We start from the raw sequence: 16,915 nt of genomic DNA on the forward strand, positions 1-16,915 counted from the left end.
GGGCACTAAGGAGCGCTGCCAGCTGGTGGGCCCCTGGGTATGCTCTTCTGAGGGAGCTGGTCAGGGGCTGAACTTACATATGTTACTGCAGTGGGTGTGACAGAGCTTGTGATGTTCACAATTTTTACTGTTGAGATGAACACACACACACACACACACACACACACTCTTTCTCACTTATTCTCGCAAACATGTGCACACAGACAGCCGATTCATGTGTACATTTTAATTTTCTTTTTTCTTACTTTCTCACACACAAATTTACACATGTACTGGCATGTGTCTTAACATGCCGTGCACGTATATACAAATGCATACACACACAAACACAAACACACACACACACACACACACACACACACACACAATAGCATACACAAACACATGCGTACATTTTCTCTTTCTTTCACTGTGATACACACGCACACACACACACACACACACACACACACACACACACACACACACACACACACACACACAGACACACACACACACACACACAGACAAACCCCCCCACACACACACACACACACACACACATTCCAACTATATGTGATGCATCCACATTTGCTTTGCTGTACAATGACTCACTTTGCTATAAATTGTTCTCTCCCTCTCTCTTTGTCTCTCTCTCTCTTCCAGTGATCTTTCCTCTACAGCACAGAGCTCTATGTCTAAAAGAAATATTTATGGTATAAAATCAGTAAATATAAATGTTATAGAATATTGTAAATGTAATGTAGTCGATTGAATATAAATGTTATAGAATATTGTAAATGTAATGTAGTCCTATGAATTATTCAATGTATGGTTGATTAAATTACCATATCAAACACAATTATCCTTTCCTTGCCTAGTAATATAAGCTTACAGACTTACATTTCTCATAGTGCTAAATGTATTTATAATTAATGTATTTACAGAGATGGAATGCAGAAGATTGGGGTGGGTATTCAGTACAGTGGTGAAACAGCTGTGTGATTAAAATGATTTTGTGCCCTGAGCTGCATCTCTCAGGACAGGAAGGGAGAAGGAAGCACAATGAAAATACTGTATCATTGTTTGTAGAATAGCAACATAAGATAGGACTCTTAACATTAATAATTATAATAATAATAATATGCTACACAATTACACATAAATGGATAGGACCCTTAACAATAATAATAATGATGATAATAATAGTAAAATAATAATATGCTCCACAATTACACATACTGTAGAAACATACATTTCATAGAAGAAAACACACAGGACAGAAAGGAAGACAACATGAAATAACTTGGTTTGGTATAAACACAACCTAGGGTCTATTTATGCTTTTTACCGTTGCACCATTATGAGCACCCTCACCAACTGTGTCACAGTTTGGTATGGCAACTTTCTGCCTCCGACCGGAAAGCACTGCAGAGGGTGGTAACTGTCCAACGCATCACCAGTTCCTCACTCCCCTCCATCAAGGCCATCCAGGGCAAGCGATGCTTGCATGCGGCGCGCAGCATCATCAAAGACTGTTCTCATCCCAACCACAGACTCCCCTCCGGGCGTTACAGGTCTATCTGCACCCGAACCAGCAGGTTCAGAGAAAGCTTCTTACCTGCGGCTGTCACCCTACGGTGACAACCAACCAACTAAGCCCCCAACCCTGCCCCCGCCCCTGTGCCTGTTGAGGTGTCCACGACCATGGCAACCTTACGTAATAGGGACAACAAGGAGGCGGACATTGTGCTGACTTTTGCCCAACAACAGCCCCCTCTCCCCCGGAAAATTGCCTGTTAAGGTGTCCATGACCATGGCAACAAACATTTCAACAACAAGGACAAACAATTTGCAGACTTTTTGCCCCTCAACAGACAATTGCACTACCCTATCCCACCCATAGTGTTCTATTTATTTACGAATGTACACATGTGTGATTACAGTAATTATACATATACGGTCTATACGGTTCATACTGAATATCCATATGTATTCTGTTTTTCTTATAATATATTCTGTTACTGCATATATTTATATTATTCTTACTACTATAGTGTTACTGCTACTACATTGCACATATCTGTACATAGCCATATGTATTCTTATCTTATAAGGTAATTGCTAATACATTTACTTTTTTTACAGTATTCAGTACTGTGTATTTTGTGTATGAGTACAGTATTTTGTCTTTTCACAGTTTTTTTACCAGAAAAATGACTAAGTAATGGAACAGACATAGCAAAAATGCTCATTTTGAGAACTATTTTTTTCATTTTGTTGTCAAGTGTTTAATGATTGATTAAAGAGTGTTTTTGAATTGGCAACAAGTTGTAGTGTTTGAAGGCAAGATTTGCTTTTGCTGCATGTTTTAAGTGTTTTGAGAGAGTAACAGCCTTTTGCAAGCAAAATGTGTCATTTTGTCCAGAGTGCTTTTGTTCAGACACGGGTGTTAACTGTTTTGAGAATGTGATGTCAGAGTTGACACAGATATCAAAACGATCGAGAAAAACTGTAATACTTATAGCAAAACCACTCACCTGAGTTTGAAAAACTAAAAGCACAAACACTGCTTTGCACTCAGTTTGCAATTTTGTAACACACACTTTGCACAACTGTAGGTACAATCCACTGCACAGTACTCTTTTTGCAGAACTGTAAACACAACTCACTGCTTTACACTCAATTTCTAAATGATCAACACACTCCTAGCAAATCTATACACATGTATTATTTACAATATTTTGCCAACTCTCTGGCACACTTTCTCATGTGAAAACTATGTTAGATAATTAGTTCACTTTGCAATCAGCCTAAGCACTATAAATAAGCCACTGGTAATGTACAATGGGTACAATGGAGGGAGCAGGAAGAGTAAGAATTAGAGGAGGCCAAAGAATAGGATGTGGAGCTGAAGAAGTAGGAGGAAGAGGACGCAGAGGTGAAGAAGCGAGGGGAGAGGATGACAAGGACAAGGAGGTGAGGAGGGGGAAGAAGAGTAAGAAATAGCCAGATGTGTTTTTTTTATTTACACCATCAGTGTGTAGTTGGCACATTGTGTGCTTGTTATTGTGATGGCTTGTGTTTACTGTTTGATACGAAAACACCATTTTTACAAAAGTGTGAAGAGTTACAGTAAAAAATCAATCCTGCGTCTCACTAGGAGCCAGGGGAAGTTCTGACGGACTGGGGTGATGGCGACAGTGGGTGGAGGTGAGGAGGCGGGCAGCAGGGTTCTGGATGTACTGAAGCTTATTGATGCTTTTTATTGGCGTTTATTGACACCTTCACAAATGGCATGATGATGTAAGAAGTGGTTTAGGTGTGATGTGCGAGTTTATTGACATCTAGTGGCGGTTTGGAGAAAGCACACTAGGAAGGAGATACTACCAGTATGTGAAAACTATACCAGGTTTGGACTTTATACTGTGATTGTCAAGCACCAAGGAATGAATGAAGACACATAGCCACACAGTCAGTGCAACTAAACAAAGACACCCACACATGATCTGAGCCCTTTGAGTTCAGCTTTATTGTCACGGCTGTGCAGTCACATGGAGGCAAACTAGAGTGTCGACACGTCACTTCCAACAAGGCCAAACAGAGAGAGTAAGAAAAGGAGAGAGCAATGAAGTAGTGTGAGAGAATGAGCGAGAGAGCTAGAGAGAGAGAGAGAGAGAGAGAGAGAGTCACAGTGGGAAGTGACTTGGTCACCCTTTCAAGAGGTGCCACAGCTAAAGTGTGCAGGAGTCACCTGCTGTCTCTACCTGCATAAACAGTCTACATGCAGGCTGAAGGGAACACGTACATTTCTGCTGTGAACTGCTTTATATAGAGCCTGCGGACAACTAAACACAACAAAACAGACAAAAAACTGAAAATAGTCATTCCAAAATAAAATCTGTCCCTGTGTTTGTATCAGCCAAATTTGATAGATTAAGCAAGGGAAAATCTGTAAAGCACAGCAGAGATACATCTGTAGTTATAAGATTAGTTGCACTGATGATAGTCCCTCCTTTTGATTTACTCATTTAGATTTTCTGTGGAAGAAATTCTAAGTAAGGTGAGGTGAGATTTTCACTTTGACAACAGATTTGGGAAATTATAATCAAATTAAAGAAAAGCATTCATGACTTTTGGGGCATGGAACTACATTTGGTGTCTTTAAAATCAAACAAAAATGGCAAGAGACAAGTTCCATAGGACCAGGCATTCTGTTATCCTGATCCAATGTCAGTCAGTTCAAATCCTCTAACTTTAGCACTGACATGGTCACATCATACATCAAACAGATGCTGCAGAGTAGGAGTGTATATTACATTACATATGTACAACAGACATTCAACTCCCAAACCAACAGCTCAGGTACATGTAAGTGACTGGTAACGATTAACAGTAATATACAGGTAGAGTTTGGTGAGGTTGGACAAAGCTGCAGAGGCAAATGAGATTACAATATTATAGCTATCTATTACAATAGTGATCTTTGAGAGATGACTGTAAACATTAAACAAGCTTTGTTGAAGTTGCTATGCTGAGCTAAAATTGACAAATTTACAATACATTGGTTTTCAAAAATTTAAATCTGGCCAAAATGTCCTCTTCTGTGGATATATTTTTTCTATACATCGTGTATTTTACATCTGAATCAGCTCAGACCACATGCATACATTTATGAATGTGCAATAGGGAAAAAAGACAACAAAACAACCTTGGTACTGTACATCATGATATGTGATGGCAGTAGCATCGTACATTCACTATACATGTCATAAAACTAGACAAGAGTTGTTACTAAAGATGATATTAAGCACAGTGCTATGGTTTCTCTTGACTGAACATGTGTCACATTAAAAGCCTTTCATCCAGACTCTCCCAAAGTTGTGTACCTATACAGCCATCAATATGATTGTCTACAGTATGTTTAATCATTGGTCATTGTATTTGTTTTCTATGTTTTTTTTTTCATTAGAAACAACCTGGGAAGGAAGCAGGAAGCTCAGGATACACTTAAAGTCAATTGATAGGATGTCTGGGGAAAATACTGCCTTTTAAAAAGAGCTTCACTATCATATCAAAGCAGAAATTGAATCAGTGATCTTCAATATACAATAATTATACATATAAACAGTCCATAGTTTGTTCAGTAGCTAGCTACATGCAAAGGTACATTTGGACATAGGTTACAGCTTTTCTATAGAGGTGATGTAAAGCCCATCCTAATCACTGGTAAAACAAAAATAACCTGGAAGATACAATTTAATGATGAGATTCTACATGGCTGTATTATATTTGCACACCACATCAGAAAGAAATGTAAATAAATAACATACTTCACTGGCATGTGCAACTGGGAAAAAGGATATCATTAGAATGCAGTCTGTGCACTCTGTACAGTGGCAATAAAAAGTACAACTAAACCAATAACAGCACTGATATTAATCTTTCACCTCTGATATCTAAGAGACTGCTGTCACCCATAAAACATATTTATCATGAGTCACAATAAATACCAACACAACAAATGAACACGAAGGAGCTTCAAATCACAGATGACGTTTAGATCAGTAACCAACAAACAATCAACAATGGTTCTGTAGTATTTGCTACTGGACTGGAAATAGTGAAATTCCATCTGTGACTAAAATTAGAGAATATAACCAAGGAATGGAAATGATTCTATAAACTTCGATTTTCTGTCTACTCAGTTTTGTGTATTCTGTGGGGATATGGACACATAATTGTCACTATATCGGCATGCTTCTGCCATTGTGAACTCACACTGAGAATCCTTCTGTCAATGAGGAACTATATGCTTCAGGTAGCAAATGGCAAATAAGCAATCAGGTGGCTTGAATCAGGAGAAGTACAGTATAAACAAAGAAATACACAAATATATAAAATTAAAAGCGGCAGAAGGCAGTAAGACAACAGAGGAAGATATTTGATATGATGTTTGTATGCACAGGTGCACTGACAAAGAAAGAAAGAAAGTACAAGACAAACGAACATGCACACCAAAACGTAAACACACACACACACACACACTCTCACACACAGGCACCCATGAACTCACATGCAGGCACATAAACTGTCTTATATTCAATTCCACATAAATAAAACAAAGAAAAAAAAACAACCAAACAAAAAAAAAACATGAAAAGGCCACGAAATTGAAGGCAAGATCAAAGGGAAGATGAGCCCAGAAGCCTGAATCCGCCTTCTTTCTCTCTCAAGAAAGAAACACAGACAAAAACAGAACTATGTATATTTACATTATATACAGGACACAAAGCCAGAGCCTATGGACATGAAGGCATCACATGGGCTTAGCCACCAGTAGAAGCAAGTGAAAAAGCAAGTGATGTACCACTGGACATGAAAACAAAAACATTGACTTGAACATACACATGTCAGCATTAACCACCAGGGGGCACACTAGAGCTTCAGACGAGGAGTCCGCTCCTTTGTTTCCTCTGCAGCAGTGCGGTTTGGGACAGCAGCATGGAGGCCTCGTCCACTGTCTCCAACCACTCTCCACATCTGTCAGTGGAGACAATCAGAGGAGACCTGATTAGATATAGATGTGGTGCAATGGCTCTACATAACAGAACAAGGCAAGTGGATAGATAGACTAGTGGTATGGGATTCCTGCAACAATTTGACAATTTGGGGAACACTTGGGGAAGTAAAACCATATTATAGTTCAGTAAAGTTATCAGGTGTTACTGGATTCAGATACCTTTTATATATGATATAAGAGGGAAACCAAAGGACTGCAAGGATCCAAATTAGGAACTGATAGCAGAGTGGATGTTGGTTTAGCTGTAACATCTCACTTACTACACAGGAGGTTTCTGAGGAAAACCCTGATGAATGTGTTTGTGTGTGTGCTTGTGTTTGTGTTTGTGTGTGTGTGTGTGTGTGTGTGTGTGTGTGTGTGTGTGTGTGTGCCTCTGTGGGAGCACTGATTACCATTCAGCATCTTGTTTCATGCTGTCATCACTGCCTGGGGATTTGGCTTCCTCTGACACCTCTCCTGCAATTCATCAGACATGATTGACATGACACATACTGGGGATAATGACAGACAAACACAAACACACACACACACACACACACACACACACACACACACACACACACACACACACACACACACACAAACACACACACACACACACACACACACACACACACACACACACACACACACACACACACATGCGTCCTGGCATGAATGTGCCTTAGCATTTTGAAATTATAACTTTGAATTGATTCAACCCTGTCTAACTTCTGTAGAACTTGGGAACTTGTACAACTTCTAAAGAACATATAACCAAATTGAGTGGCAGAAATTATCAAGAAATGCCCCAATTTTACCATTCTGTAAAGTGTTGCCACCCTCTCCAGGATGGCTGACAGGGCTCTCATCCAATGGGCTCTCAGTGCCCACTGACTCAAGCCCGTCCCTCTCCTCGCCCTCCTCCTTCTTTGGTTCTGGCTGCTCTAGTTCAGTTTGTCCCTCTTGACTTCCCGCAGGGGCCTCCTGCTGGGCTTGGTCCTCTGCCTCACGGCGGGCCTTTTCCTCTGTCTCTGTATTCAGAATAAAAAAGGGGGGGGGGGTGGAGGGAGAGACAAAGAAAATAGAGAGGGAGAGAAGTTGCAAAGGAAAGGTTACATGTATGCCTGAAAAAGCTCAATTTATGCAATCACCTCAGTGTTGAACACAGGCTATGATTTTAAAATGCCAAGGGCATTCCAAACCCTCCCCCTGGCTTCTCTCCTTTTGGTATGACGCACTCCCAAGTTAAGCAAACACAGAAGCAAGTCCGTTCTGCATCTGAAACTGTCTGCAGTGTGGTTGCTCTAATTACTGGTGTTCCATTGACATATCTTTGTTTTTTTTTTGTTCTTTTTTGTTAAATGCAAACGAATGCCTGATGTGATATTTATACAGAAAACAGTCATATTTAAAAGTTCAAAGAAAAAAAAACATTCACCACAAACGATCACGTCTGTATGTCAAATTTGAAGGCACCTCTGACTTTAGGCTCAAATAATAACTAACTAATAAATAAACTACATGTACCGCATAGCGGTACAAAATATGACCGCCGCTCAGTCCTGTACATCTGTTCCGCGAAAATAAATCACACTTCAATTTGTCTCCATCTTTAACTCCATCCCCCACTCTTGAAACTTTTGTGTATGCTTGTTTGGCATGCCTGAGTGTGTGTGTATAGGCTGCACAGAAAGTAGCCTACTGGTGCTGAAAAGGTGAATAGATTGTAGAATAGCCAAAGAAGATGTAGCATTGTTATAAAACCTTTAAAATCTCTAAACAATCACAAGTAGGGCAGTTCATCACAGTTCATCCATTGCAACTGGATTGATGAAAGGTCACTTACACCTGTAGGCTACATTGTATTTGGGAAAAGCAAAAGGTATCAGCATAATGTTATATTTTATTTATTTATTTATTTATTTATTTATTAATAAACTCTCTGTCAGTTCCATGCCGTTTTCAACAGCTATCAAAAACAAAGGTCATTTTTGGATGGATGGGTTTTTTGTGAATGTTTCTTCTTCTACACAAGATTTTAGTCATCTTTAGTTCATGTGATACTTTATTGTTAATGCACAAATTAAGTAACAGTAGTCTGAAACGAAATGCTGTTTTACATCTAACCAGTGGTGCAAATAACTGACATGTCCAAATGGGCCTTGATTAAATGCGTCGCTAGACTGTTCATACACATTTTAACGGGCCAAAGTTGAAGAGCTGTTGTCCAGGATGGCCCGCCAGGCTAGTTGTCTGTTATTGTTCGTGCAAATATAGGCTGATTCATGTTAACTTGCATTGTGTAACTGAGGTCCATGGCTAGTCTGGCTTTCACCAGCTCAATTTTTTAAGAAATCAAAAAATAAATAGCGGGCAGATCAGGCTGGGTTCACTCGTCCATAGGCACCCGATATTGTTTAATTTTCCGATTGAGATATCCACGCTCTGGCTATTCTAAATTCAAAAATGCATCAGGGAGTTATAACAAAACTGCAACTAACAAACTAGATCCTAATAGAAAGCTGTTAGCTTCCCTAAGCTACAGGTAGGCTTATAAGGTAGGCCTATTTACAAAATTGTCAATAGGCTATGCTGTCGACACAAATAAATAAGTTGTAATAAAATTCACGCAGCTCCATGAGTCAAGGAAAGCGCGAATGAAGTAGCCACTTCTAAATGGGACCCACTACACAGTAGCTTAAGGTGTGTTGCTAGCAGCCATGAAATGAATGAAGGTGTCATTGTTTGGATACTTCACACACACATGCTTTTTAATTTCACAGACTACAACTACCAAGCTGGAATCAAAGCATATCGATTTCCCTCTCACACCCTGCACGCACTTAAAACAAATAAACAGGCGTCTCAGTCTCACGCATGTATAGGCAAAACTGTATCAGACCGGTGTAACGTTGGTAAATCTTCCATTGCACAGAATGATTTTTGTAGCACGTGCAACAAATGACAGTCGAAAGATACAATTACAGTGCTGCTATCAATTTGCTTGGTATAACCGCATTTATAGTTTTCTACAAATGCAATCAATCAAATTGGCCTCCATCACTCAACCAACGCTAACGGTAACATTATTGTACCTAGGTCCTTATTGATATTATAAGATTAACGTACCTGCAGTAAAAACCAAGCATGTCCGATAAACATCCTCAGATTTATTTCGGCTTCAAGAAGAAATGGGAATTACATTTCATGTGAACATCGTCCTATCCTTATTAGACGTTCTCTGCGGTAAACTACAGTCCTTGTAGGAAGCGTCCATTGTTTTTCCAACCCACTTTTAACTTCCAACAAAATTACAAACGTCTCACTGCAACTATGCGCCATCTAGTGAACAAACGACTACTTATCGCCAATACTGGAAATGCAGCCATGATGATGATGATGAATATTTAATTTGGCTTTCTTTTAATCCTACTGAATTTGTAATTATGTATCGGCCGTTCTAATACCGATAGTATGTGGGTGCCTGTGTGTGTGCATGTGTATATGTGTGCACCGCCATCTACAGGCCAATGAGTGTACAGTCACTAAATGTACACATAACCTAATTTTTTTTAGACCCCCCCCCTAAAAAAGAGTGATTATGGGCCAGGTTGATGTGGGCCCTTGAGACCAACATACCATAAAAGATTCTTCATCCTCGGTGCCACGGTTCAGGTAGTTATTTAGGAAAAACGGTATCGTTGACCAAAAATTCAGGAAGTAGATGACGGAAAAAAAAAAAAAAAAAACTTTGACAATCCCTATATGACCGCTTCGCTAGCGGCGGTCATAAAGATATTCAGCTTTATTGTCAATGCACAAATTAAATACCAGTAGTCTAAAACAAAATGCCATTTTACCCAGTGGTGCAAATAACTGACATGTCCAAAAGGGCCTTCATGAAATGCATTGCGAGACTGTTCATACACATTTTAACGGGCAAAGTTGAAGAGCTGCTGTCCGTTATTATTTGTGCAAATAATATGCTGAATCATGTTCCCTTGCATTTTGCAACTATGAGGTCCATGGTTAAGCTCAATCTTTTGACGCAATCTTTTGATTTTCACCCAGCCTATAGTCCATGGTATGCGCCCGATAGAAATATTGTTTAATTTTGCGATTGAGATATCCACGCACTGGCGCCCCCCCACCCCGTGCCCATTGTTTTTCCAACCCACTTTTACAGTTTTTCTCGATTGCTTTTACCTGCTTAAGTAAACTAGAACCCACTTGGTCTTCATGACTACTTTCTTTGCACAGCAGAAGTCATCTCTTGCGAATGTGTTCACACATTTTCATTGGGTTCACACATTTCTCATATCCTTTTGCAAAACAGTTAACACAGGTGTCATTCAAAAGCCCCAAACTCTATTGGTTTTCCCATGCTAAACAAAAGGAAAACATCTTTTCACAGGTGGTATAGATTCCTTGCATAAGTCTGAATTTCTGATACACCTGTGTGAAACTCCTTTGCACAATTCTTCAATCAGCAATCATTCATTCTACATAAGAGGTGTCTGTTCTGTGTTGCTATTTGCAAGTATGGATCTAATACACATTTAGACAAAGTACTGTATTGCCTATTTGGTGGAGAAAACAGTACAAAAGGTCTTTACTGTATGTCTATTTCGATGAAAGTTGTAGTTCAATGAAATTTACAGTATCTTGCTAGGTGTTTGCTGTATGTCTTACATGTCAGTGACAGTTACATCTTGGGAGGAATGAATAATTTGTTTTTTTATTCAGTACATTTTGTCTTTTCAGAGTTTTTTTCTGAGACCAGAAAAATGAGAAAGTAATGAAACAGACATAGCAAAAATGCTCATTTTGAGAACTAGATTTTGCATTTTGTTGCCCAGTGTGTAATGATTGATTAAAGAGTGTTTTTGAATTGGCAACAAGTTGTAGTGTTTGAAGGCAAGAATTGCTTTTGCTGCATGTTTTAAGTGTTTTGAGAGAGTAACAGCCTTTTGCAAGCAAAATGTGTCATTTTGTCCAGAGTGCTTTTGTTCAGACACAGGTGTTAACTGTTTTGAGAATGTGATGTCAGAGTTGACACAGGTATCAAAACGATCGAGAAAAACTGTAACTTCCAACTAAATTACATCTCACTGCAACGATGCGCCATCTAGTGGACAAACGACTACTTATCGCCAATACTGGAAATGCAGCCATGATGATGATGATGAATATTTTTGGCTTTCTTTTAATCCTACTGAATTTGTAATTATGTATCGGCCGTTCTAATACCGATAGTATGTGCGTGCCTGTGTGTGTGTGCATGTGTATATGTGTGCACCGCCATCTACAGGCCAATGAGTGTACAGTCACTAAATGTACACATAACCTAATTGTTTTTAGACCCCCCCATGGATGAAATTTTACGAAACTTGGCATACCCCCAGAGAATGCCAGGTCAATCATACACATAAAATTTGGTGCAGTTCTGAACATCTTAACTGAAGATAAGGCCGATTAAAGCAGAATAATCTTGCATTTTCATTTTTTACCGGGGGGTGCAAATCACAAATGAGTGATTATGGGCCAGGTTGATGTGGGCCCTTGAGACCAACATACCATAAAAGATTCTTCATCCTCAGTGCCACGGTTCAGGTAGTTATTTCAGTTATTTATAAGCTGCTTTTTTTGCGCTTCGGGGGGCCCAGCACGGGGGGGGAGTGGCCCCCGGGGACGAAACGAAATTTTTCCGTAAAAGTCTAGTGGGGCTACATACCCACCAAATTTCATGTGCACCGGTGTTTCGGTGTTCCGGGTATCGTTGACCAAAAATTCAGGAAGTAGATGACGAAAAAAAAAAAAAAACTTTGACAATCATTATATGAAAGCGGCGGTCATAATAATCTTGCTTTGTAGTGCAGCCCCCAGGGCACTGGGCTGCGTGTACCTTTGGCAGCCTGGGCCTTCCAGCGCTCCCTGTTCTGGGACACCTCCTCATTCCAGATGGCCTTGAAGTTCTTGGGGTCGACGGCCAGGAGGGGCCCGTGGTGGGACGAGCTGCTGTCAGAGCCCGTGCTGTTGATGCTGCTGTGCTTGGCATCCACAGAGGTAATACTATTCAGACTAGAGAGAGAGAGAGAAGAGAGAGAGAGAGAGAGAGAGAGAGAGAGAGAGAGAGAGATGGAGAGGGAGAGAGAGGGAGAGAGAGAGAGAGAGAGAGAGAGAGGGAGAGAGAGAGAGAGAGAGATGGAGAGTTGGAGGGAAGAAGACAGAGCAAGGGAGAGGGAGAGGAAGAGAGAGAGATTGTGTCAAAGTTAGAGGTGTTCAGACAAAAATGAGGATGTGCACGGACGGTGTAAGTTCTCTTGTTTTCCTGTTGAGAGCCCTCATTTTGAGAACCCTCACCCATAAAATTGCACTGCACATGGCTGTCCCTCCCTGTTGTTCAAAACAATGTTACAGGTCATTTCAACCCCAAGTCTGTGTCTGATGGTATTGCTTCATCCAGACCGGGAAAGATTCCAGGTCAAATGGGTCTCAGGCTCCATGATGATAGGACCATCAGGTGGATGGCCATGTGGATTCTGTAGGCTACAGTGTTAGAATCTACAGAATGGGTCAACAGACTAAACAGCAAAACTTGAAAAATGGAGTGCAGCACAATTTTATCTACTTGCAGTTTACTTTTACCTCAGAAATAGCTTAGCAGGAACTGGAAGTAATTGGATGTAAATGTTCAAATGTCATTGGGCTCCCATGTTATTGTCCTCATATCCCCCACCCACCTCCCAACACACACACACACACACACACACACACACACACTTGAGTGATGGCATGCTGTTTTGTGAGTTGGAGAGGTGAGCTGGTGATTGGAGGCGGAGGAGTAGGCTCTCAGTTGAGGTGCAGAGCCAGCTGCAGGCATTCTCACTTTTCTCACTTGTGTGTGTGTGTGTGTGTGTGTGTGTGTGTGTGTGTGTGTGTGCGTATATATGTGTGTGTCTTTTGCTGTGGTAATGACATGTGTTTGACTAACAATATTATATATAAATCGCTACAGTTAACTCAGTATTCACGTGTACATATTTTACAGACCCTTAAGCTAATCTGAACGTTAAAGTAGCCTATAAAATGAGAGTAATAACATACAATATAGTGTATATGGATATACGTATACTGTGCTTATATCTTGAAATGTGCTTTGCTTTCTCTGACTCAGCAGACTGTGTTCAAGTCGTTGAGTCATGTTTCAGTGATGGGGTGCACACTGCTGTAGTCTCAGATACCCCGAGCAGACTGCATTGCCACTGAAGACATGTGAAGAGTTGCTGACCTGGAGCGTCTGAAGCCAGCGAGGCTGGAGTGTGCCGCTTCGTCGATGAGCGGTGTGACGATCTTCTCCGTCATGTCCGTTAGAACAGTGAAGGTCGGCACCACGATGAAGTCAATGAACCCTGGGAAGACAAAGAGGACAATTACGCTGAAATAGATAATGAGCAGTGAGTGCCTATTATTGGAACACTCACACCCTACTGCTGGCCATGGTAAAACAGCTCCCAGCCAATCAGCACTCGCTACAAACTGTAGACACACAAGCACACACACACACACACACACACACACACACACACACACACACACACACACACACACACACACACACACACACACAAACACAGACACACCAACACACACACACACACACACACACACACACATACACCAACACACAGAGAGAGAGACACACACAGACACACACACACTCATGCAGACTCACCGATCTGGGACTGGGCGACCATGGTTGACTTGCGGTCACACAGCGGTGAGAAGGGCAGACCCAGGTCTGCCTCTTTATCGCCCTGGAGATGGAAAGGGTATCTCCATCAGTGGGCCGAGAACCTCCCACCCTCACTCATTCACTCACAGTCAGCGCAGTCAGAGAGATTACTTCACACCATCTAATCACGCTCATCACACTCAATGAATTCCAAGGACACCTTTTCACTCACATGTCAAGCTGTCTTACAGTAGGAAAAAGGGTGGAATGTCCGCACACTTGCTCCCATCAGGATTTTTTAATTACTTTCACCAGTGTGTTAGAGTGTGTAGCTGTACACACTGGTGAAAGTCATTAAAAATTCCCGATGGGAGCAAGTGTGCGGACATTCCACCTTTTTTCCTTTTGATAGCCTAGCACTTTTTGTACAGCACCTGCCTTGGATGTGCGCACCAACAAACTACTTTTCACAAGCTGTCTTACAATGTCACTGAGCTTCAGTGTTTACACCGACATGCCAATAACTAAACTGAATTGTTCACTGTCAACATACAGGAAGTAATCAGGCTGTAACTTAGCTTGTTTTCAATTTTGTTCTCTGAGAAAGATCTACAGTATATTAGTTGTTAGAGTGTGTAGCTGGAGCTGTCTACTGTGTACAGTATACCATAATGTAAATTGTAGCTAAGACTCTTGTCAAAGGCAATGGAGCACAAACTCAAAGCAATTTCAGGAGATGCACAATTCACATTCAGGAGGGGGAAATGCATGAACAGATCAACAAAGATGGGCTGAAAATATTATCAAACCCTTCAACACATTGGGCTGGGCTTGGTGCTGTTGACTACTCAGGTATAAAATGAAAAACCCCACATCAGTGACTCACTGTGTTTACAGATAGCTGCAGTGTTACACTGCCAAAGCAATTTAAAGGAAACAAAAAGTGTTAATATATTCAGGCTTTTCACTAGCCACTAATGATTTATAAATTATCAATAGAAGTATTTTTGTTTGCACAAGACTTTGCACAAACTGCAAACTACAAATACACTACCGGTCAAAAGTTTGGGGTCACTTAGACATTTCCATTCCACTCCATTATAGACAGAATACCTGCTGACATCAGTTGCATTGTTTTTTAATCAGGGCAACAATTCAGATTACATTATGTGCTTACATAATTGCAAAAGGGTTCTCTAATGTTTTCTCAGTTAAGGGTCATTCACACCAAGAACGATAACGATAACTATAACCATAACGATAAAAGTGTTCACACTGAACAACGATAAACAAAGTCTCTCCTTGTGTCAATGAATGTGATGGCTAGAAATGTGATGGGTTGAATGGTCGCTGATAATGGGCAATGTCGATATTGCATTAAAGATCAGCCATTTCTTTCTACAACAGTCAAGAACCCTTTTGCAATTATGTAAGCACATAATGTAATCTGAAAACTGCTCCCCTGATTAAAAAAAAAACAATGCAACTGATCTCAGCTGGTATTCTGTCTATAATGGAGTGTAATGGAAATTTGTAAGTGACCACAAACTTGACTGGTAGTGTACCTAAACAGACACACACCCACACACACACACACCCCAAAGTAATTTGTAATAAGTAAACTGACAAGGTCACAAATGCATTTCGTTTAGGAACAGGACTCTATTGCAATCCATTTGCTAAAACATCTCTGGCTTGTTGGGAGAATGGCATCATGAAAGAATAATGGCATTAGTAATGATGCCCCAGCTCTGGGACAGCGGAGCTGCTGTAGTCTGAAATAATTGTTTGAGAAAGATCAATTGTTTGATTCTCAGATCAATATATGAATAAAGAAACAGGCAAATAAACAATCCTCGATATGGAGATGGAATCTATGCATCTCAGAAATAGGCCGCAGAGCAAAGCGGAGAGAGGAACTTCTTGTTCTGACACTTAAAAATAGCCTGCGTCTATCATTTTGGTGGAGCAGGATATTAGACCAAAGAAAAGTGACAGAGAAATACAAGTCACACTATTAAAGTCAACTTATCTTGGTTTCTCTTTTTGTGTCTCTGAAACACACGTGCACACACACACACACACACGTACACACACACACACGCATACACACACACAAATACACACTCACACACACACACACACACACACACACACACACACACACACACACACACACCTGTCTGAAGAACTCCTCCAATAAGGAGGTGGTCCAGCGATGGTGCAGATCCCAGTTCTTAGCAGGGTGACTGATGTCAGCCGTATGAAGGAGGAGAGAGATTGCCTTGGACTTGTCAATGCTGCACACAGACACACACACAGACACACACACGCAGACACACACACACACACACACACACACACACACACACACACACACACACAGACACAGACACAGACACAGACACAGATATACACATACACACACACACACACACACACACACACACACACACAAAATCAAAGACAGAGACAGGATATTAAATTGTCTGTTCAAACATCCCATTTTGCCATACTGTGATAGACTTCACATTGCGAATCCCAATAAGCTGTTTATGATGAATGCTGATGCATTTCATTTTAATCTTATTTCTTAGTGCTTATTAGTGTGCACATTTGCGTGTGTGCACACATCT

The 16,915-nt window shown here is 40.7% G+C and overlaps 1 protein-coding gene across 3 annotated transcripts in view; it reads right to left on the bottom strand.

Annotated features, from left to right (window-relative positions):
• Positions 1-3,489: 3,489 nt before the first annotated feature.
• Positions 3,490-16,915, bottom strand: part of pde1cb (phosphodiesterase 1C, calmodulin-dependent b) — a 94,984-nt gene continuing 81,558 nt past the window's right edge. For all 3 annotated transcript variants that reach the window (XM_048244161.1, XM_048244178.1, XM_048244169.1), the window contains 7 exons: positions 16,459-16,579; positions 14,280-14,361; positions 13,836-13,956; positions 12,450-12,625; positions 7,363-7,575; positions 6,955-7,018; positions 3,490-6,522 (listed from right to left, as the gene is read on the bottom strand). In XM_048244161.1, the coding sequence (XP_048100118.1) occupies position 6,522; positions 6,955-7,018; positions 7,363-7,575; positions 12,450-12,625; positions 13,836-13,956; positions 14,280-14,361; positions 16,459-16,579 (778 nt within the window). In that variant the 3' untranslated portion in view covers positions 3,490-6,521. The remainder of the gene's footprint in view (positions 6,523-6,954; positions 7,019-7,362; positions 7,576-12,449; positions 12,626-13,835; positions 13,957-14,279; positions 14,362-16,458; positions 16,580-16,915) is intronic.

The sequence above is a fragment of the Alosa alosa genome, chromosome 1 (genome assembly GCF_017589495.1).
Source record: "Alosa alosa isolate M-15738 ecotype Scorff River chromosome 1, AALO_Geno_1.1, whole genome shotgun sequence".
Taxonomy (NCBI): Eukaryota; Metazoa; Chordata; class Actinopteri; order Clupeiformes; family Clupeidae; genus Alosa; species Alosa alosa.